The sequence below is a fragment of the Dichotomopilus funicola genome, assembly GCF_033296635.1.
Source record: "Dichotomopilus funicola strain CBS 141.50 unplaced genomic scaffold C8A04scaffold_22, whole genome shotgun sequence".
Lineage (NCBI taxonomy): Eukaryota > Fungi > Ascomycota > Sordariomycetes > Sordariales > Chaetomiaceae > Dichotomopilus > Dichotomopilus funicola.
The window spans coordinates 270,985-293,358 of NW_026944043.1; the positions used below are offsets into that span (position 1 = coordinate 270,985).

A 22,374-nucleotide genomic window follows, 5' to 3' on the forward strand; every position below is an offset into this window, starting at 1 on the left:
AGTCAGTCCCTTCCCATACCTACGAAGGACACAGGGGACTCATGATGTCGTCGGCTTATTCAGCCACCGATCGACTTCCGAGCGCGGATTGAGCATCCTCGAGGCCACTGACTTGATGATCCATGCAGCCGATGCCTGCACATCAAATCGGAAACAGCCAGTGGGATGCATCGCCGAGATGGCGACCGTTGAACCATGCCCTTTGCCTCTTCCGGCATCTTGCAGACTGGCTCCTGGCTCCGCAGTTCCACGTCGGGACGGCCCACAGCTCGGCACCAACTGCCCTACACGAGGGAGATGGCTTTTCCGGAGGCGCCTTTTTGAGATGTCCCCATTCAGTCGCCACTAGATCGTGAGGATGGAGGCGGGCATTGCCTCAACGACGGCCAAACCCAAGTCGACCACGACCCGGCGTACACCGACCAAGGCTTCATTTTCCTGAAAATTTCTCCCGCGCTTGATGATCCTGCCGGATCTGAGTGTGAAAAGAATTACCCCGCCTTAAGAGGGGCTTTTGTTTGAAGCTGGGAAAGTTTTAGGTCCAACCTTTGGTGTCACTGGGCTTGGACCCGAACGTGGTGGAAGTTGCGCGGTTAATAGGGTGATCGACGACGGGATTATGGGACAGCCCCTCTCCCCGCAAGAAATCGCGCCGAGTTGCATAATACTCACACCAGAGAGCATGTTAGGTTCACGGTCGCTCCATCGGTTGTGAAGGCTTGGATCTCTTTAACTCCTAGTGTTTTATAACCACGCAACCTTCATCTCGTGGGGGGCCACTGCGAAGCTGACGTATATATGCTTAATGGTATTGAGACATAAGCGCGCTTGGCTGATAAGAACGGAATGTTGCTTGGCTCATTTTTCTTCGTATTTTTTTACTCGTACCCCGAGTAAGAAATCTCAAGTCGCCATGAGAGATCGACCTCCAAGCTTGGTTCAGATCATCTGGTGATGCGACGTGGTATTCCGGTTAGACGACACGTGGGTTCCATTTCCCAGAATCGCGAGCTTTTCGGCCGGATAGACAAACGTGTCTGTGGTGGTGTCGATGGGGCTTCCAAAGCGGCCACAATCACTGAAATCGTGGGTTTCGTCATTTTTTCATCTTTCTTTCACAGCGCTTCAATCGAAAATTCGATCACTTCTCGTCGGTTTCGCATCTCCCGAGAAACCCCAAGCATGTTTCATGCCGATATCCACTTTCCTCCTTCGGTCAAACGTGGTTTGGTTGATATCCCGACGATACTCATGACACCTTCAGCAAAACCGGGGTGCGACCTAATACGTCGAAGAGACGCGTGTGCGTCTTGGGGGAGCGTCCCGGATTCAGTCGAGAGCTCAAGGGCGGTTGTGGAGTTTCTTCGAACCTCAGAACCCGTCATATGGATGTTCTTGGTTTCCGGAACCACTGCAGCATAATGACAAGACCCCTGTTCCTGATGGCCAAGGATTCCCCACACGACTCCCTCGCCGCAAGGGAAACAGTGGCTTTCGGATCCCCACCCTTGTTCCCGCCAGGGCACCTCTGCTCATGATTGAGGCTTCGGGAGTCGATGCCGATGAATCTGAGAGCCGGACGGACATTCCAGTAAACTTATCAAACTTGAGGCAGATAGTGGTGCATAAACAGGGACCATATTTTCCAGCACCGGCAAAAACAGCGCAATGCCTTGGGAGGTAAACATTTCCTAATTGGTACTGTACCTGTGGGCATTTCCGGGCATGAAGAAATATCCTTGCTAGACCGGTATTTCTACCTCGGACTTTGGTGAACCACAACGATACCGAACTGAAAGTTGGATCCTCTCCACCGATCACGAAGATGGACGCTGGGCATAAAATGGAAGATGGAGAACTTAACTTGCTCGTTGATCGCAAATTGCAAGGGTGATGGCGGGGGAGTCTTGCTCGTTGTGGTGTGGGCCCCGCCACGCACCTGAGGTACCTAATGTTCTAACCTATTGTTGCTGGTCTGCAGGAAGGTTTGGGACTGATCGACCTCCTCTAAGGTGCTGGTCAACTGGGAGTTGAAGTCTTGGGTTGACCAATCCTATGGCTTAATGTCATCAAATGGGCTACCGTGACCTGCCAGGGGGGTTTTGGTCTGCCACCTTCCCAGTGTTTCTCCTCGACGGGCAGGGCAGCAAGGGTTGCAGAGCGTTGCATCCCTTGGTGGTCCTCACAAAGAGCCATCCCCTGTCGGGTTTTGTCCTGGGGCCTGCTGTTTTGGCGATATGTTTGATGCTTGTCTGGACTGAGCTATGCCAACGTCGTCATGCTTCTCGAAACATCAGTCGGAAGGGCGGCAAGCCTCCTTGGAAAACCTCCTTAGAAACCCTCCAGCTCTGCATCGACATGGAAACCCCAGGTGCATCGTTGTTATGTCGTAGTGGAGGCTAGGTACAAGGTACCTAGCTAGCCTTTGATCCCGGAGGAAAGGGCGTCTAGGTGGTGTCGTTCCTTCCCAGGAAGCCCCCGCTAACATCAGCGAGGTATAAGATGGTAGCATCAACACCGGCGGCTCGTGTCTCTGCCATCCCCAATCTCTCGCCCCCCAGCCAACCAGATAGCTTGACCGGGAGACGAAAGAATCCTTGACCATTTCCCACATAACGCAGCTGCGCTAACACCCGGCTTCCCCTCTGTCATATTCCGCCGGCCAGCCTCGCTTGCCCGGGACACTGAGCACCTCACTGTGGATTAATCGAAGCCTGTCCTCCTCACCGGCTGAAATCACAGAATCCTTGGTCTAACGACATCCGCAACCGTCACCGGCCCAGAGGAGGTTTGTCCCACGGTACAGCATGCCCCGTTTCCCATCCTGCTAAGCGCCAGAAAAGTGCAAACTCCCCACCCCTCTCAAATCGAGGGGTCTATCATGCCCACACCCTTCTTTAGGTTTCCATCGCTCCTGCTCAAGCTGCCACTAGATCACTAGGCCAGCCTACCCCTTATTTCCAGGCCCTTACGAGCAACGCGCAACATTCCTTCCAACATCAAAGCCTTGCCACCCACCACCTCTACCTTCGCTCTTTCCGCCGCTTCGAAGCAGACACATGACCACCACACAAAACTGACAGGAACCACCTAGACGACCGAGAAATCCCCGCGGAGATGTCGAAATTATTCATCGGGTAAGATGAAGCTTTTGGGTTGGACCGTCCTCCGGTCTGAATCCTGACCAGCTAGCCACGGGCCGATTCCATTAACACCAAACCAGAGGCCTTGCATGGCATACGGACGAGGTGACACTGAGGCAGAAGTTTGAGGAGTTCGGGGCAGTGGACGAAGCAGTATGTTTTGCGACCCGTGGTGCTTTCAAGCACGGCTTTCATTCTTCCTCCTTTCCGTTTTCAATCCCAGGCTCTACGCCTGAACGGCACGCTTCGGCATTCCAGACATCAGAATTCTGACACCCTTGATCCGGCTAGGTGGTAGTGAAGGACCGCGACACTGGCCGTAGCAGGGGGTTTGGATTTGTGCGGTACACCAACGAGGAGGACGCCCAGAACGCCATCTCGTCAATGAATAACGTCGAGTTAGTCGTCCCTTTCAAGCACCTGACACCCCATGGGAAAGGGGGAAGCGGGCTAACACACTGCGCTAGGTTCGATGGACGGCAGATCCGCGTAGACAAAGCCTCGGACACTGGTCCTAGGGGTGGTGGGCGGGGTGGCTTTACAAACAGCTACGGCCAGGGCGGGTACTCTGGTATGCCCGTGCCTGGGCCTGCCCCAGTCCCAGTCCCAGGCATCGCGTACGGTAGCCAGCAGCCGTACGGAATACAGCCAAACGTGTACCAGCAACCCTATGGCCGGGGATATGCCCCGCAAGCACCCGCCGGATATGCCATCCCCCCCCAAGGTACGTAAAAGAAACAGAACCTCATTTCATTAGTGAATGAGCTCTGACACGAAGTAGGTTGGGCAGCTCCCCCTTACGGGTACCCGGATCCATCTCTGCAGGGCCAACAACAGCAACCGCCGCCTCCTCAACCGCCGAACTCGGGTTCGCCGCAGGGGGGTTATTAAGCGACCAACTATCCCTCGAGGTGTGGCGCTACCGAGAATGGCCACCGAATAAAAACATTGGCGGCGCCGAGCACAAGAATAAAAAGGGTCACATACCTTCTCGACAGCCCCATGAACCCGCGCCCCCCTTTTCTCACAACACTCCAGACCAAGCCCGCTTGGAATTGCGCGTCGAGGATGTTGTACGATCAGACGTTGTACGCTGTTGCTCTATGACGATCGGCTGCATGATACCCCTTGTGCGCTCTGCTCTTTTTCCTTCCTTACACCCCCTTTTGGTGGTTGCTGGTTGGGGTTGCTCCATTTCCTAGCCCGCAGATTGATGAAGGGATTTGCCCCTTCTAGGCTTAAACGATGTTAATGGCGAGATGTTTTGTTATTTTCTCTCACTTCATGCCCTTCTCGTTTCGATTTTCGGTCCGCTTTTTCCAATGTTGTTTGAAGTCGTTTTTGCAACCGGTTTTGTTCTTTGCCTCTTCATTGAGATAAAATTCGGATGCCGTGGCAACGTATCGGGGATCAGAATGGGGGTTGAGACTGGGAAAGGCTTAAAGGGCTAGGGTTATGACACCTGTTGATAGGAGTGTGGTGGTTCTCTGACTCGGTCGAAGTTTATTGTCTTCCACAGCTGTCGATATGAACAATAACATGGCTTATGTGTTGGGCAGTGGAATACAACGGTGTCTAGCGGCTTTACGACATAGCCGACTCAGAAAGGCCGCCGGCGTGAACTGCGGGCCGTGATACTGAAGGGAGGACCGGCAGCTAGGCTAATAACACCGTGCTAAAAAAGGGAAGGTGATGGGAGAGAGTGGGGAAAACTCGTAGTTGTTGTGTCGTCGCTGTTGTTCTGGCATTCCTTTTTCTTTCTTCAAAACCGCGTCGCTTCAACCGCTTACCAAGCTCGGTTACGAAGACTTTTCTGTCTCCTCCTGCTCATCTATGCTGCTGACCTTTTTGAAGTCGTGAGGCTGCTCATGATGCTGCTGCTCCCGCTGTAGCACCGGCGATGACGAGATCACATCTCCTGTGCTGATGGTAGTGCCACCGCTAACGCTGGCAACAGGCAGCGACGGACTCAAGACCTTTCCGTCGTCCCTCACCCCCTTTTCTCCTCCGGCCCCCACACCATCACCCCCTTTCTCCGCTCCCTCCTCGCGAGCTATGACCGCCCGCAGCCGGTTCGACAGATCTGTGACGTGTTCATCACCGCTCTCCGGACTGAGCTCGTCCAACGCGGCCTCAAGTCCCAGCAGATAATCCCGATTCTGGCCACTTGGCCCGGAACTACGGAATATATGCTCGGCTAGCAGCTGTGGATCCTGAGGGCCGACGAATTGGTCGTTGTCCGGTGTACCGATATAGACGAGTGTTCGGATGGGATAGTCGGGGAGTGTAGTTAGGTCTGCGTCCGCGCCCGCGTCTGCATCTGTGGCTGTTTTGGACGTGGAAGTCGTGTGTGTGGCGGGAGGCGCCGGGTGGAAGGGCGTGTAGTGGATGGTGTACCCATTGATCTCCCGGATATCGAGGTACTCGCGGACTTCGGCGACGCGGTCGGCCTTGATGCGGTAGGCTACACCCCAGACTTTGTCGGGGGCCGAGTCGTGGTGGTCGGTCAGCTGCTCCCAGTAGGAGCGCGAGATCAGCGTGACGACGCGGCCTGGGGCTTCTGGGGTGCCACGGTGGTCTTGGCTGGGGGAATTGAAGAGAGGAGGGTTAGTGAGGGTCGTGGTGAAGGGTGAGAGGGAGAAGATATTGCTGGAGTTTATTTAAGAAGGTGGGTGTTTGGGATAAGGATCGGAAAGTTGAAAGTGTTCAACACAACCTCGGTGAGGTTCGCGACGGGAAATGAGATGGGAGGTTGAAAATACCTTGCCTATAGAACATGTTAGTATGAAGTCGTAAAAGGGGTAGGCGGATGGAGACACGGGGGCTGGGAGATAACCCAGGCTGTGGCTAGGGAAGAGCGCGTGGGAGACGCAAGGATACACACGGAAATGAAGCATGGGTAAAGGGGTGTGATAAGAAAACAAGGAAGTGAGTTTCCAGACGTCAGAGCAAGGCGGATATTCTTACCTGCCAGAATCTTCGGACATAGCCTGTCACCCAGCCTGGAATTCGCCTATCTGAACCTAGTTAGATCCCGCCCTGTTGAACCGGATGATCTACCCCAATGGGCTTGCTCGCCTAGGGCACGGAAGGTTGTGAGGCTATGAGACCCGAAGGCTGAGAAGGAAGAGTTACCGAAATGCGGAGGCGGCTTCCAGATCAAGCTCCTGTGAGCAAAAGGGGTTTCCCGTTAGTGGTGTGCCGTATGAGATTGGGCGAGGCCGGTTACCTACCCGTATCCAAAGAGCCAGAACTCGCCTGCTTCGCCATCGGTGTCAGGGGCTTGGCCAGACATATCCTAGAGGAACGAATAAATCCGTGAGTTATTGAAGCCAGGTTTCTCGAAAATAAACCATGGTGGATATACCTAGATCGTACCCAGAGTCTCGTGTCCCCGATGTGAGCCGGGTTCAGTCTCTGCTAGAAATCCCCCCGATTTCCAAACTCGGCAGCTCGCTGGTTTGATGTTCGTTCCCTCGGGCCCGAAGCGAATGACACAAAGCGCGCTCCTTATTAAGTCGGAAGCTTGGGATGCCGGACTTTGACAAGTCAAAGTTTTCTGGATCAATGGATCACGTCTTTTGTCTCTCACCCTCAGTGTCTTACATAACCTCGCACAAATAAAACACGTGGGAACTTCGGGGCTTGTTGGTCTCTGAATGCTGCAAGTCATCGTTTAGGTGGAAACCGGGCAGCATGGTGGAGACTCAACGGCAGCGTGCTTCGGCCCGGGTATCGCCTCATCTTACGGACAACCACGCTCGCTTCTTTGCTTCGGGCCTGTGTGCAGTTGGGGCCCAGAGCTCGGGGCGGATATTGGGGTCATATGTCCATTAGTTGAACCTATCAAGAAAGTTATAGGTTGTTGCTAGAGTGCTGAGGACGGTCAGAAAATGACATGTCTTCTCCCCGATATTCCCTGGGAATGCTGGGCTCCATGCTTTGCTTAGGCATTCCAGGTTCTGGTATCGAAGCGCCGTCGAACAACAATCACATTCGATCGTAGATGCTTCCACTAAATACTCCCTGAGCGGTTGTTGCCGTAAGGGAAGAATATCCTTAGGTCCAATCTTAGTTCTCCTATTCCAAATGCCTCTTCCCCCCTCTCCCTTCTATGGATGTTTTTCTTGTTGTATGTTGACTTCCACGTTGCTCGCCGAACAACGCCACAGGAGACGCTGAAACCCGGAACGCCGACACCAAGCCCCCGAAAACCCCGGAATTTGGGACCCTGTGGCAGGGCTGCAGGGTTCAAAATGTCTCGCACAGTAGACCTCCCTTGACCTCCCCAGCATTGGGCACAGCCCGTCGCCCTGTCGTGCCCGTCTGCGCCACAGACAGGTTCGATATGGGCACCACAGCCTACTATTCCATCAGTATTTGGATTCTTCATGGCTGCTTTCTCCATACCGAAGTCATATTCGACGGCTGATTGAAGGAAGGGTCACATTTTTGCCCTACCCGGTATCCATCAACGTCACCGACGGGAAGGACTGCACTGTAGTCAAGGCTTCTCACACTGTGTACAAGGACCCCGCCTTGCTTGGGAAGACCTCTGGCTCGGCAAGGCAGAACACGAGGACAACAACTTTGTATAATCCCAAGTTCTTACTTTCTATTTCTTTGAATTTGTTGCTTCACTTGTGACCCTAACAACAAAGTCCTGAAGTGGCATGCGATCAAGTAACTTGCGGCTGAGTTTGATCACTGTCGCAGTGTTGCCGACTTAAGGTAGTTAAATACCACCTCGTTGTTGTTTGCTGCCTTGCAGAAAGCGCCCCAGATCCTCCTGCACACCCCTTGACACCCCCAACATCAAACCCTGATACACTCGGGAGATAACTAGCGAGCCCGCTTCGTGTCAAAATTTACAACCAACACACCAAACCACCAAGATAGACCCGACAATATGGCATACAACCGCCCATACAACCCGGACGAGCTGCCGAGGTGAGTCGGAAACACGATCGCAAAACCCATTGCGCAAGCCCGGGAAACCCCGCCATCGCGATAACTAAATGGACCCATTGGCTAACATTTATTGTCACTGAAGGTTCGCAGAACCCGAGCAAGTGAGTCGCGAACTCCTCTTCCTCCCATTGTTGCATAAAAAGATTTCATTTCTTAGAAAACGGACCGACTAACCACGCCTTTAACTGTTCCAGAAAGGCAACGCCAACTCCCCCATCTCCGCGCAGGCCCCCACGTCGTCACGGTACGAAACCAAACCCCCTCCGCCTCGCCCGGCCGAACACCGGCCCTCCGGCGACCCTTACGGTGCCCGCCCACAAGGCCGGCTATCACCACGGCAGCCACCGCCGCCAGATCGCTATGGGATGAGCCCACCCCCTGCCGCCGGCGCTGGCCGTCCGATTCACCATAACCTCCCCCCTACAAACTCGCGGCCGCCGCCGAGCCCCGCGCCGCGCGATAGCGCCGCTGATCCGACACTGCTGCCGCTTTTCAGAGCTGTAGATAAGGATGGTGAGATTGTTCCTGGGAGGTATGCGGGCGGACTCGGCAGCTCTACTGACACACAATCGAAAAAACATAGGTACCGGCCAGCTTTCCGAGCGCGAACTCTCAGCTGCTCTCGTCAACGGTGACTGGACAGCATTCGACCCGCAAACGGTGCGCATGATGATACGCATGTTCGACAGTGACCGCAGCGGTACGATCGGGTTCGAGGAGTTCTGCGGGCTCTGGTCGTTTCTGGCCTCATGGCGCTCGCTCTTCGACCGCTTCGACGCCGACCGGTCGGGTAACATCAGCCTAGACGAGTTCAACAACGCGCTTGTGGCGTTCCGGTACCGCCTCAGCGAGCGGTTTGTCGAGATCTTGTTCCGCACCTACGACAAGCGTGGCGAAGGGGTCATGAGCTTTGATTTGTTTGTGCAGGCGTGCATCAGCCTCAAGCGCATGACGGATGTGTTCAAGCGGTATGATGAAGACCGCGATGGGTACATCACTCTGAGCTTTGAGGACTTCTTGACCGAGATCTTGCGCCAGCTGAGATAAGGTGACGGCCGGGGGGGGGGGGGGTAGATAAGGTCATATTCACATATTTTCTTCCCATCTTCTTAATCTACACATTTTATGTGTTTCGTACCTCGACGATACTTCTAGTCTAAGGCGTGGTGATAGTGTAGGCATGTTTCAACGATGGACATGGTTGGCCATTTTATTTTCCTTTTTATTTTGTATTTTTTTGGCATGAAGGTCTGGCAGGTCCCTTAAGTGTGCCGGTTAGGAGTAAAACTACGGACCACTAAGTATCAAACGTTGGTTGATAATCGGCTTGGGATTGCGGAGGCTCCTAGGTCCCCATGTTCGTTTTTGGATATTGATGATGGCATTGACATATTTGGCATCCTGATGCATCTTGTTGGTTGATGGTTTAATTGAAACTCGACTTCTCTCCGTTGGATTTCTGGAGACCCGGGCCGTAGGGCTGAGGCTATTCGGGCTGAATGCAGGACTTGGCATCCACTTCGAAGCAGCTCCCACAAAGCGCATACTCAACTTGATTTCCATTTAAAGTTGTGGCAGACAGAGGCAATAGCTCTTTGAACCAAGATATTTGAGCAAGTAGTGTAGAATGCCTGCTATATCACTCCTCGTAAGAGCCGCTAACACTCGTTTGGCCACATGGTCGAGAAGGGGGCTGCGCATGTGAAAGACCTGGGGACAAGCCTTTCGAGAAAGGCAAACCGGGCGCAATGCAGGTGGTGTTCCCTCGAACCCTGCCCCGCAATTCCGCCAAAGCCTGCCGACTCACAGCCCCACTTAGTACGATATGCGATGGTTCAGAAGCCTGCAACTCACCGTGACCATTTCGGGAAAGACGGGAACTCAAAACCTGCGTCTAGTTTGTTTTTCGAGTTTTATCTCTCCATTCTTTTGCGGCGGGATTCATTATCGGTTGAGCTTGGCTGGTTCGTAGAGACGGGAGGTAGACTCGAGCCCGGACAGAAAGCTTCTCGCGCACTGTGGCAACCTCTCGTGTACTTTGTGTGAGTGAAGAACCTGGAAAGATTTGCCCGGTTGCTCAAACGGGAAAGCTCCAGATCCCAGCTCCTCGAGCTCCACCTTCAGGTCGATCCAATCACGGCACGAGTCGGCTGACCCAGCATGAAGCACCCCCACTCCTCCGTCGCCCGGGTCGCCTGTTTCCCGCTCCCTGCACCGAGTCAAGAGAGTGACTTTCTCCCATTCGCGAGCTCTGTTTTCTCAACCTCAGAGTTGCTCAACCAATTGCACTCTGGATTGAAAGCAGCTGGCCGCTCAGCCGGTGCCGATATTCAGGGCCAATTTAAAGCGACCCAGGATATATCCCTCACAGAGAAAGGTCCTCCTCAGCATCCTCGGCGGGAGGGGGCGATTCCGGGTGATATACTTGAACAAGGAGACCAGCTCAGTGGTGGCCGCTCAAGCAGGGGCAAAGTCGAGGTGGACTCGGCTCCGTCGAAGTTGTCGGATCTCCTTGAGACCATCCGCCACCACGAAAGGACCAAGTTACGAGACATCCAGCGCCTCGTCTTTTGTGATCGAGTTGCCCGTGATTTCATCAGCTCATCAGCAAGCCTCCTCGGCTGTGCAACCGGCTACCGTCCCGCGTTCCCTCGCCAGCATTGCCTAGTGCTTGTGACGGCGCTGCTCGCGAGCTCAATCCGTCCCCTTTCCGGAGGGCAGCTGCCCCCCATGCTTGCCATGCAAGCATGCTGGAGCTCCGAGCCTGCGGAAGAGAGCTGCCCACACCTTGTCAGGACACAGTGTGATTTTATAGGCACCGGGACTGTGCCCCCGAATGCGATCATCGATACTTCGAGGCTGGCATTTACAGAGGGAAGGTTACGGAAAAAGTCCTCACGTCCTCTAGCGGGCATCTTGGATATTCAATCGGTCTAATATCCTTGAAATCTCTGCAACTTGCTCATGTATTTGAATGGGTGGTAACATGGTGGGTGAGAGGTGACGTGATGGTGAGAACTGCTCCGTTGCAAGTTCCTATCGGCGCCTCCGACGGGACAAGCAGACTCGCAGAGTCACCGGGCAGCTTCCAGGCCCGGGCCCATGCCTGCTGCTGGCCCCGCTTCCCTCCCCGCTCTCCTATTCGAGCTGCTCCGTCCATTGATTGTTCCTGCTCTCGCCCGCGGGCCATCGCCACCAGCTGTTCTCCTTATCCTTCGAAACACCGCCCTGTTACACCTTCCAAGGGAGCTTGGAGCTCTCTCCATCCATGACTACACTTGCACACACCCTCGATTGCGACCATTTTCCTGGCTCACGCCTCGCGACGGTCAAATGTGATTGCCTCCAACATCGCAGGGCACTTACACATCAATTGAGCGCCTCGCTTGAACGTTTCCGTTTTGCGATTCCCGTTTCCAGCGATACACGGTAGATAAGATAGACGCAAAGAAGCAACCGACCAACCTATCGCACAACCACCATTTATACGACCCCTGGCCAGCAGCTTCAGCCCCTCGACTTCGTTTTCCGTCGCCTTTGGTGGGGGTTTTCCCCGTGTGAATCACCAAGATGCCGCCGCGGTCATCGCTCACATCGTCTTTTTCCATTACCGATGCGAACAACGAGGTCGTCTGTCCACTGCGCAATCAAGATGGCTCCAGCTGCCGCAAGCGTTGCATCGGAGTAAGTCACCACCAGCCGGATTTCGTCTCTGTCGCCACCCGAGAATTCTTAGGACTCGACAGCCCAAGAATTGGATAAGCACAGCGCCTCAGCATGTACATACATACCTGCCTGCAGGCACACGAGTGACGACGGACTGACACAGCACGTCTCCTTTTACAGGAAAAGCGGTACCGCTCTATGCAGGAGCACATCCGCCGCGCTCATCCGGAGCACTACATTGCCAAGCTGCCCGCGACCGAGGAAAGCTTCCTGCTCATGATCAATACTTCGCCGAGCGAACGACCTCAAGCTCCACCCACCTCAGCCCCGCCGCCTCATCACCAGGCCAAAGGACCCTCGTCACACGGCTTCCGGCGAGACGGGTCTAATGGCGCCGGCACACCGCGGAGGTTCGAAGAGTCGTATTCTGGGGGTGCAATGTTTCCTGCCGCTGCGGCACTTGCTCAGTTGCATCACCACAAAAGTGACTCGGGGTGGGAATCCGATGTGGTAAGTTCGAATTGGCGCTGCAGGGCTAATTATTGTTTTCTGGACTTCAGCGAGGCATGGTTGCTGATTGGGTTCTCAGGAATGGCATTCTGACACCGAGGGGATGAGACGGCCCCGGTCGTCCGTGGAACTACCCCCCATACAGTTGTCTACTGCAGACATCACCAGCGCGCCGCTTCCGAGCATTGACTCTGGCAGACCGCGCGATCTTCTTCCTTCTATTATGACACATTCGCCGCCTGGTCGCTCGTCCACCCTCCCGCCCCTACATAGATCGCTAGGGCCCAGTCGCCCGCGTAAGCAGTCCATCTCTAAAAGAGGGCATCACAGGAAGAAGTCTAAAGGGGTGACGTCGGACTGGCTACGCCGCATACAAAATGACGGCAACTCGGACCTGCTGCGACCTGGTGGTGGCCTCGATAGAAAAGCGCTTTCGGCTGAGCCCACGGCAGACTACGGTAAGCGTTGGGAGGACCTGATCGATGCGGCTACCTCGGCAACGGAAGACATAGATGAGGACAGAACTCCAGTGAGTCTCAAGTTCCCTTCGATGCTCGACCCGCGCCTGACGAGTCAGATGCCACAATCGCCCGTGTCCATCCAAAGGTCGTCGCTACCGCCGTTCACACAGCCGCATCCTTTCTCAAACTACCAGGCCTCCCCTCTCCAACGGGCTCTGACCCCTCCGTCCTACAACCCCGAAGCCCCCGAGCCGTTCCCGTCGGTCGAGAGCGGGGAAAGCGGGGATACCTTTCACATCGACTCACGCGGCCTGACCTCAGACTCGTCCCCGAGCTACTCGTCTCAGAACACGCAGATCTATTGTGCCGCGTGCCAGGGTATATCGCTGCTACGGGAATCATACGCCTGTACCGAGTGCATCTCCGGGCTCTGCCAGGCCTGTGTCGACGTACTTATGGGCGAGCAAGGTGCGCGCAGAAAATGCCCGCGATGCGCGACCATAGGAGGCCGTTTCAAGCCGTTCCAGCTCGACATTCGGTAGTTACCGGACCGACGTTTTCGTAAGCCCACTGGGCTTCTCCTTGTAACACATTTTCTTCTATTTTTCTTCTCATTATTCTTTTCCTCGAGCTTCTTCAAGTTCCCCTCGACGCCGTAACCCCCAACTTCTTATACTTTTACATTCCTTCTCATTATATTTTGCGGTACCGAACCACTGATCCAGCACCTTATTTTGTGGTATATAACGGCCGTCCTTCAACACTCGGGTGTACAGCCACTCTAAGATGAAGAGGGGGTATCACGGGACTTCTCTTCTCAGCGGCATCAGCGAAATATTGTCACACTTTAGCTCTGGGGGAAATCATTTTGGACGACGGCATCCGACATTTCACGACACAATTCATCTTTTATGCGCTACGGAAAAACGCTATGGCCCGACACAACGGTTCAAATTGTTAGGTTTCAACTACGGGGATTTAACGACGGTTTCCTTACCTATTGCCTCGCCCTGAGGACGGGTTTGGATTTCCCTGCATTCACGGTTCGGAACATTACTAGGCTTCTGGGGAGCTTTTAACTCTTTTGGCAGATTTGGAGAGACAAACGGGAGAGCAGATGTTTAACCTACTTTCATTTTTAGGGCTTCAAGGATTATTTCCTTTTTTATCTCGACTTTGCTCAGGATTGTCGAGCAATGGCGTTCATACTGCTTGCTTCGTTTCCTGCGGTTACGGTTGGTTGGTTACTCGGCTACTTGGACTCTCGGTTCGGTTTACTCGGTTGGTTACCTGGTTGGGGAATTGGCCTGGATTGGGAATTTGGTTTTATGGTTTACCACTAGACGGCTAGTCCGTGTTGGCAGGACCTGTCAGCGAAGAACAGAGGAGAGGAAAGGGAGCAGCGTAGTCTAGTGGTTTGGCAATGGAGGGCAAGCGGTGCCTTTTAGTGGCCCATTCCTTGTCCTTCCCGGCCAGCCTCTTAGCGTTGTGACTACTTACTCCCTTAAGGACGCTCCATATATACGTTATGACAAAGTTATAGTTCACGTTATTTGACCCCGCAATCTCGGTGTTCAAAGCGGTTAGATTCTCCGAATTGGGGGTTAGGTACCCGTAGGGGCCGTAAGTGTGATGTCGTTGGAAGTCCGTGATATTAGACTGCTACAGGACGCACAGAATAACCCGGCTGGACTGCAGAGCTGGGAACCTATGTTGTGAGTTTTTATCAAGGGCCAGATTCTGCTATCCGTTTGCATGCATCATAAGAGTGATTTCGAAATCGTAGCACTCAGGGTCACTTAACGCCCGTTTGGAAGAAGACCTAAGGGGTGCGGATAACATCTACCGTAAGACTGGGAAAGAAAGGACGAGGAAAAGTCTCTACCAATAATTCTAGACCTATTCTATTTCTTAAATCGTGTCTCCTTACAGCAGGCTGGGGAAACGAATCCATACCAAGGAGATAGATACCTCAAATCCTCTCTCTAGGTTGTTGTAAGTGGCTGGCCAGCTAAGGCAAAAAGACAGCATCAGCCTAACAGTGCGACATTGCCAGGACATGTTCCTCGGGAAACTACAGTTAACAATCTCCAGCGTCTTTGTCCCAGTGAATTGGTTCTATACGTCTGAGCGTGGTTGATTCTAGGCAGATATGCGGGGTTTGTTGTTGGTGATTTACAAAGATTGATGGGTGGGGTTCCTCCTTTTGATCGTCCCTGCCTGACATTATTTATACCGTACATACAAGACCCCGCCGAGGCCGCCTATGTTTGACGCCCATTATGTTTAAAGGGCAGAAGCGGCTGTGTGGAAATTCCTCTCTCCTCAACTTTCGTTCTCAAGGTCAAATTTTCTCTTCATTCTTTCGGCACTCGAGGAAAGGAAGCATCTCAGTTGGACCCAAATTCGGTTTACTCCAGCTTTCGCCTTACACGCATCCTTGAACAGGTAACGACTGCTCATCGAGAACGACACTTAATTTCACCCATATCCTGTCACAATGGGCACCCGGAGTCTGATTTGGTGAGTTAATTAAGTCTGGATGTCTTTTGCCCTGCTCGTTGGTGTGCTGTTTTATCCTGTTTCGATCCTTCTGGGCTCATAGATGCAATAAATGACCAGAGGGCATCGACTGACGAGATGCAGCGTTTTCTGGAAAGGGAAGTGGTACATCGCTCAATATACACAATTCGATGGCTACCCGGAAGGCGAAGGCCTGAAAGTCTTCAAATTTCTGACATACGGCCCCGACATCGACCACCTCAAGGCTGGCCTCCAAAACCATATATACGAGGTGACGGATGACCAATTGGACGCCATCAACAGGGAAATTCAGGCCTGGGACCGTGACCAGCGGCAAAATAATCCAGAGTACGATCCATGGACGTCTGGCAGCCAGCAACTATATTCTACCCTCTCGCGAACGACCGGGGCCGGGATCCTGCGTCTTGTTGCCAACGCTGGCCGCACCGACGGCGATAGCGACAAGGAAGGGCCGTTTGTGGGAGACGGTGACAAGGACGCAGAGACGGAGTCAACCAAGCTTCCCATCTATCTTGACCTCGAGTTCGCCAACTCAACGCTGTTTTGCGAGTGGGTATATGTTGTGGACCTCGACAAGGAGGTGTTTGAGGTGTATGGCGGGGGCGAACATAAGCATCGGGAACACAGGTTCAAGGACGTTGGGGGACCCGAGGCCGAAGTTCCAGCATTCGTCTGCTCGTTCACCTTTCGCGAGGTTTCTCGGATGAAGAATGACAAAGAGTTTATGGATAAGGTGAACGAGGCGCTTGAAGAAGGTGAGAAGCAGAGGGCCGAGAGACAAGACGAGAGAAAGGCCCAGCAGATCGCGGATGCGGAAGGGAGTCATTCGAATGTCACAAGCGATGATGAGGAAGAGAATGGGGAGGAGGATGTTGTGGAGGGTAGTGCAAAGGGTAGTCCCCCGCCATGAGGTGTAGTGGCAGTAGCCATGTCTACAACGGTGAGCGCTATTATCATAGCAGCAGCAGCAGTCACAGTTAAGCTTAGCTGAGAAGAAAATGACATTACTTCTCGAGAACCCGTTCTACTTGAGTTTTGCAAGATATGCATATGCCATACGCCCGTGACCCATGGCTGCGGCAGAGGTGTACTGAAGTGGACTCTAGATTTGAAGTTGTCGGTCAACCCATGAGTTGAGAGCCTTGTCCATTTGCTCGTCCCTAAGTCGTTTAGAAGTCCGATGATGAGTTCCTGGAGGAAACCAACGAAGCCATTCGGCTTAGACGCTAAGAGGGTTGATGAGAGGAAGATCGCTGGGCTCCCGGGGTGAATCCGTCAGTAACTTAGGGTTACGGTAGCGCCTCCAGTTGCCGAATAGAGACATGAATACGGAGTAGTCGTCTCAGTACAGCGCTCATGAGGGTGAAGATTGTCGTCGAACGGTTGTCTTGATCATTCGAACCTTATGTCACACAGTGAAAGAAACGAGGAGAATTCCCCTTGGCGAAGTTTCGAGCTCGGATGTCCTCCAGTTTCAGCACGTTGCCTCGCCTTTTCGTCGTCGCTTTTCGTGATCTTCCCAACTCGTCCTAGCAATGTTAGTGCAGGCGGACATGCCGCGGCGGAAGGCCCAAGCAAAAGCGAAAGCGGTGCCGGGGTTACATCTGAGACGGAGCCCTGTCCTCGAGGTGTGGTCTTGGCATCGAAAAGAAGTCCTGTCGTCCAAGCATCTTCACGATCTCCGCTGGGTTGGAAGCACGCGGCGCGTCGATCTTGGCTTGTTTGGCGGGCCCAAAAGGACCATTTACGGCCATTCCAAGCTTTTCAGCCCAGTGAAGCACAGCGGCGGCTTTTCCAGAAGACGGCCATGACCGCGTACCACCAGACGGTCAGTCTCCATCACAGTGGTAGGAGCCGGCTGAATATGCCGACGCTAGCGGGCCCCGGCAACCGGCAGCGGGCCTCGAAGCTTTTTGGACGGCGTGGGCAATATGGATGAATTGGGCTGCGAACAACCTGAATAAATGTGCTCAACCGGTTTGCGGGAGCGAAGCAGCTTTCACGAGACCGTGTCTCCTCCCTTTCGCTATTGGCGCCTCTGCGCAGAGAAGAGGCGTAAAAAAAAGAGATCAAAGGCCGAGAAGCCCGCTCGACCTCGTCTCCTCAGGAGTTTGCCCGCCTTTTGGGTTGCTTTGCTTCCGCGCGCCACCACACCTATTTTGCATGAGCTGAAAAAAGCTGCTGGTGCCGCCCACAGGGTAGCCAGCGCAGACGTTCCAGGCCCCCCTGCGGCTTGGCCGAGTTGGAGACCTTGGATGCCGCGCGCTTGGCTGTCGTTGTTCGTCACCCAACCCCCTTGAACTGGTCAAGGGAATAAAGAAACAAAACAGCTGAAGACAAAAAAAGACGGGGGAGTGGTAGGCGTTTTTGCAAACGCGCGGGAGATCTTCTACGGAGAGTCTCTTGGTGCAGTTGGATTATTCGTCATCGGGGTGTGCGAATTGGATTTAGCCTGCGATCCCGCTGCAAGGCACGCCGCCATTAACTGGATTGTGTTTTCTGGTGGGGGGGTTCGCCGTCTTGTTGGAGGTGGTCATCTGGATGAGAAACATGCTGGATGGAGAGAGCTTTTTTATTCACCTTCCTTGATCGGCCCGCGCAGAAACTGGGGGGGTTTGTTTGTCCGGTCGCTTCTGTCCGGCTCCTCTGCCGTCAAAGAGGTTGAAATACTACTTTGTCGTCCCATCCAGCCCGCCACGGACGTCGTAGCGCAGATTCCGCCGGGGGGTTGAATGAGAGGCACAGAGAGAGGGGCCCGTTCCAGATGCAACTGCGCTTGACGGACGGCTCGTCGAAGCAGGGGTGGTGGGTGCGGCGGCACTACTGCAAGTCGCAAGACGACGGTGGTTTCTGTTGTCCCCCATACCCTTGCGAGCGAATGTACATAGTACGTGTACTTCGTACCTTGGGAGGAGGTCTAGGTGGTTGTGTGTGGGGGAGCGAAAGTTGCGATTTGTTGTCCGCGGGCCCCTGGTCTTGGTCTTGTCTGTTGGCCTCGCCCTGCCCGGCGTCTGTCGATGCCGGGAGCCGTCCACCCGTCCGTCCGCCCGCTTGCTTGCTTGCGCAATAGACGCCTTGATATTTTTGCACAAAAAGCCAACAGGAACCCTGCTGCCGGGAGGTGCTTCTTTGTTCCGACCGCCGGTTTCCCGGGTCGCAAGGTTGTTGGCTTTTCTTCTTGTGCCTGATTTATCCTCTGCTGCTTTCGACCTACTCTGGAAAGTGTCACAAAATAACGACAACACCCTCGTCCACTCGTTTCCTTCAACCGTTTTTGTCATACCAAGACCACGACAAGCAGACGGCAACCACGGTCCTGGGAAGAGCTACTTGATCTCGTGTTCTTCCCCTCCAATACACCAATACACCGCATTCGCTCGCCGCCCACCTCCCGTTGTCTCACAGACAGAAATAGTTCGGAATGTGCCCCTCAGCCTTCGCCTGAAATCACCAACATTGCGTTACTGCAGCTAGCCGGGCCGGGCCCAAGCTGAAGAAGTAAACGAGCCGGGTTTCGTTCGGGAAGCACTACCAACAACCACTACCACGGCGAAAGTGCTGTCACTCGTTACACACGCCCTCGTATCTGCCGGGAAAACGGATTAATAGCAACTGGTGTCAAACAAAACAGCATTTTTTACTGCTAAAGAAAAAGTCTGCTTGAAGTAGACGTTGGAACTGGGCTCGCATATAGGGCCAAGACGGCAACGCTGACGACGGCCGAAACTGAAACCTCGACCGTGTTTGGCCCAGGAAGGGAGAGGGGAACCAACAAGCCCATAAAAAAGAAAATCCGACAAAATGCCTGGGACCTTCTTTACATCATGGGATTTATGGCAGGAGATGACCTTTGTGAGCCACCACCAGGTTTCCCTTTGTGAGAACTTCATGTCCGGAAACGATGGGCTAACCCACCTACCTTTCTAGGTCCTGGCCATGGGGATTGTGTCAGTGTTTTGCGCAGGGCTGTTCAAGTTATGGTGGAATAACCGTCTGATGAAGAAAAAGGAGATATTGGACGAGGAAAAGCGGGCGCGGGTCGAGGAGATGCGCAAGACCGGGCTTCCCATGAAGCGAGCGAATACGGTCCCGTTCGGTATTCGGGCTCTCCAGAGCGGTGTCGAGGTCGACGGCATCTGGACCGCGGTGCCGACCGAGCTAGGGGAAAAATTGGCGTCCTCCGCTACCTTGACCGGAGGCCACGACTCGGATTCGAGGGGGAAGGGGGTCGACTACTCCGAGGATGACCGATCCGTCCGCGTCAAGACAAAAGGTCCGGGCTCCAGGCTGAACCCGTCGAACGCTTCCGGCTTCCTCAAACCCGCCGACACCGAGTCCATCGCAAGCAACAACTCCGCCTTGCCCGGCCCTCAAGCGGCATCCTCCCAGTCCGCCCACGGGGGCAGATCAAAACGACAACCTTCCCGCACCACGGGCAACCTCAACGAGGACACCCTACGGCGGCTCGAAGGCCAATCACCATCGCCAATGAACCGCCACTATGACGGCTACATCCCAGCCGCGACCACAACCACCGCCGCATCCACACCCCCCGCCTCAACCTCCGCTCCAACCTCCTTCCGATTCCACTACCCACACCGCGCCAGCGGTCGCAATTCGGCCGCCTCGTCCACCGCCGACTCGATCGATTCGCACCAGCGCAGCTACACCTCGTCAAACAGCGCGGCCAAGCCCCACTACCACATGGCTGGGGCGCGGAGCGCCAGCGGCGGCCGGGATCCTTTCGGGACACCGGCGCGCACACCTAGCGGCTTTTCGATGCTTTCGTCGGTGGGCGGTGGTGGTGGTGGGGAAGTGTTGTATAGCCTGCATCATCAGCTGCAGCAGGGTCATGGCTCAGCCGCGGATCCACCTCGTCAGGAGATGGCAACGCCCGAACCGACGTTTGGGCCTGGTGAGTTGCACTACGGCGCGGCTGGGAGGAATGGCAGTTCGCGGAGGGTGGTCGCGAGTGAGAGTGGGTATGACTTGGTGCTGCCTCCGGGCGTTATTGGGGGGAGTCGGAGCCGGGGGTCCGGTGGGTCGTCGACTTCGAGATGAAGGTAAAAGTTGTGGATGGTCATCTTGTGTGAGGCGGCGGGCGGTTTGTGGGAGGATTTGTTGGACTTGCATTTATGATGGCGGCGGGTCTTTGTTATTTTGCGTTGGGAAATGGCGTTAAAAGAAGGGCAATGCTCGGAACCCCGTTGCATGCTGATTTAGACCGATCTATAATTCCATACTTACTCTCGTTGTGGGCAGTAGTACGAAGCACCACTTGGGGAAATGAAAAAAGCATCTTGACCAATAATTGTTGCGTTTTTGAAAAAAGAGTTAGTGAGGCGTATCAATGTGGACTTTATGGCGGACAAGAATAGTGGGTGCGTTAGCCGGCCGACAGATTTGTTAACTTTCAAGGTGGTCACGGGATCTGGCGTTGCTGTTCAGACCCACAAAACGCGTTGATGCCTGGCGTTCATGCCTTCGTCAACAACCTAGCCGCGATTTCTCCGAAACATTTCTCCCGATTTCTCCAAATTTCACGTTTCGCTTTGTTGTCCCGACTCAACCAAAACACACCCGCATTGGAACCCTGTAGCCCTTCATTTTGACCTGACGATGTCTGGAACCGAGGAATATGATGAGTCGGCCAATGCCGAGGATATGGGCCAGACCGGCCCCGGTGCGCCGACCCCTCTCTCAGCGTTAGAGGTACGTCTTCGTTTCTTTGCATGCATCGCGGTCAACGTGAATTGCGAGATTGTTAACCTCAACTTCTGTGTATAGGGGGTTGCTGGATTGACGAAACGTGATATCCAAGCCGTTGTCGAGGGTGGCTTCAACACAGTCGAAGCAGTCGCCTACACGCCACAGCGTGTGCTTGAGCAGATCAAAGGTATCTCCGGCAACAAAGCCGCCAAGCTCCTTGGCGAAGCCTCCAAGCTCGTCCCCATGGGATTTACCACCGCGACCGAGATGCACCTTCGCCGCAGTGAGCTCATTTCCATCACTACGGGCTCCAAGCAGCTCGACACTCTGCTCGCCGGTGGCATTGAGACGGGGAGTGTGACAGAGCTCTTCGGCGAGTTCCGAACGGGAAAGTCTCAAATTTGCCATACACTCGCAGTAACATGCCAGCTTCCCTTCGATATGGGTGGTGGCGAGGGAAAGTGCCTGTATATCGACACCGAAGGGACATTCCGCCCGGTCCGTCTTCTGGCCGTGGCCAATCGCTATGGTCTCTCAGGCGAAGAAGTCCTCGACAACGTTGCCTATGCGCGGGCCTACAACTCGGACCATCAACTGCAGCTATTGAACCAGGCTGCAGCTATGATGACCGAGACACGTTTCAGTCTGCTGGTCGTCGACTCTGCTACCGCACTATACCGAACTGATTTCTTGGGCCGTGGTGAGCTAAACTCACGCCAAAACCACCTCGCCAAATTCCTCCGTACCCTTCAGCGCCTTGCCGACGAGTTTGGCATCGCCGTGGTTATCACCAACCAAGTGGTGGCACAGGTTGATGGTGGTCCGTCTGCCATGTTCAACCCGGATCCGAAGAAACCCATCGGAGGAAATATCATGGCCCATTCTAGCACAACAAGAATCAGCTTGAAGAAGGGCCGGGGCGAAACTAGAATTGCCAAGATTTACGACAGCCCCTGCTTGCCAGAAGGAGATGCGATGTTTGCCATCAACGAGGATGGTATCGGTGACCCGGCGCCGAAGGATTTGGAGAAGGAGTAACCGGGATGAAGCTAATTGTGGGGAGAAAACGAATGGGTACTGTGGGCTTGGACCATGAAGTAGACACGAATCTCATGAGGCGTGATAGATGAACAAGAAGGGATGGAAGGCAGCGAAGGAGTTCTTGTGGGACTTGATAATTTGCTGTTTTGCTGGGTTATGGGAGGAATGCATGATGGCTCGGCGTTTTCTGGGCGTGGCTGGCTTTGACACTCAAATTTACCTGGCATTTTTTGGGGCTTTTTATAGGGTGTTCGACCTTAAAACTACCAAAAATATAGCTTTTTCACCGCCGTACATTTTGTCGCGTGACTGAGTCGAACAATAAGAGA

The 22,374-nt window shown here is 54.1% G+C and overlaps 7 protein-coding genes across 7 annotated transcripts; 6 read left to right on the forward strand and 1 right to left on the reverse strand.

Moving 5' to 3' along the window:
* Positions 1-3,117: 3,117 nt before the first annotated feature.
* On the forward strand, positions 3,118-4,034 carry C8A04DRAFT_27614 (uncharacterized protein; the record flags this gene model as incomplete). Its single annotated transcript, XM_062780345.1, has 5 exons — positions 3,118-3,137; positions 3,224-3,296; positions 3,435-3,541; positions 3,611-3,867; positions 3,925-4,034. 5 exons carry the CDS (start codon positions 3,118-3,120, stop codon positions 4,032-4,034), a joined length of 567 nt encoding a protein of 188 aa, XP_062638048.1.
* A 908-nt stretch (positions 4,035-4,942) lies between these two features.
* On the reverse strand, positions 4,943-6,438 carry C8A04DRAFT_36443 (ChaC-like protein-domain-containing protein; the record flags this gene model as incomplete). The annotated part of the gene is made up of 6 exons (XM_062783528.1): positions 4,943-5,029; positions 5,162-5,726; positions 5,906-5,910; positions 6,111-6,160; positions 6,279-6,310; positions 6,377-6,438. 6 exons carry the CDS (start codon positions 6,436-6,438, stop codon positions 4,943-4,945), a joined length of 801 nt encoding a protein of 266 aa, XP_062638049.1.
* A 1,614-nt stretch (positions 6,439-8,052) lies between these two features.
* Positions 8,053-9,161, forward strand: C8A04DRAFT_36444 (uncharacterized protein; the record flags this gene model as incomplete). Its single annotated transcript, XM_062783529.1, has 4 exons — positions 8,053-8,093; positions 8,197-8,215; positions 8,309-8,627; positions 8,698-9,161. 4 exons carry the CDS (start codon positions 8,053-8,055, stop codon positions 9,159-9,161), a joined length of 843 nt encoding a protein of 280 aa, XP_062638050.1.
* Positions 9,162-11,684: 2,523 nt separating this feature from the next.
* Positions 11,685-13,293, forward strand: C8A04DRAFT_27617 (uncharacterized protein; the record flags this gene model as incomplete). Its single annotated transcript, XM_062780346.1, has 3 exons — positions 11,685-11,798; positions 11,961-12,290; positions 12,370-13,293. The coding sequence occupies 3 exons, from the start codon at positions 11,685-11,687 to the stop codon at positions 13,291-13,293; spliced, it is 1,368 nt and encodes a 455-aa protein (XP_062638051.1).
* Positions 13,294-15,251: 1,958 nt separating this feature from the next.
* C8A04DRAFT_36446 (uncharacterized protein) lies at positions 15,252-16,205 on the forward strand (the record flags this gene model as incomplete). The annotated part of the gene is made up of 2 exons (XM_062783530.1): positions 15,252-15,274; positions 15,398-16,205. 2 exons carry the CDS (start codon positions 15,252-15,254, stop codon positions 16,203-16,205), a joined length of 831 nt encoding a protein of 276 aa, XP_062638052.1.
* A 2,891-nt stretch (positions 16,206-19,096) lies between these two features.
* C8A04DRAFT_27619 (uncharacterized protein) lies at positions 19,097-20,356 on the forward strand (the record flags this gene model as incomplete). Its single annotated transcript, XM_062780347.1, has 2 exons — positions 19,097-19,147; positions 19,223-20,356. The coding sequence occupies 2 exons, from the start codon at positions 19,097-19,099 to the stop codon at positions 20,354-20,356; spliced, it is 1,185 nt and encodes a 394-aa protein (XP_062638053.1).
* A 558-nt stretch (positions 20,357-20,914) lies between these two features.
* Positions 20,915-22,042, forward strand: C8A04DRAFT_27620 (Rad51-domain-containing protein; the record flags this gene model as incomplete). The annotated part of the gene is made up of 2 exons (XM_062780348.1): positions 20,915-21,007; positions 21,083-22,042. The coding sequence occupies 2 exons, from the start codon at positions 20,915-20,917 to the stop codon at positions 22,040-22,042; spliced, it is 1,053 nt and encodes a 350-aa protein (XP_062638054.1).
* Positions 22,043-22,374: the final 332 nt, after the last annotated feature.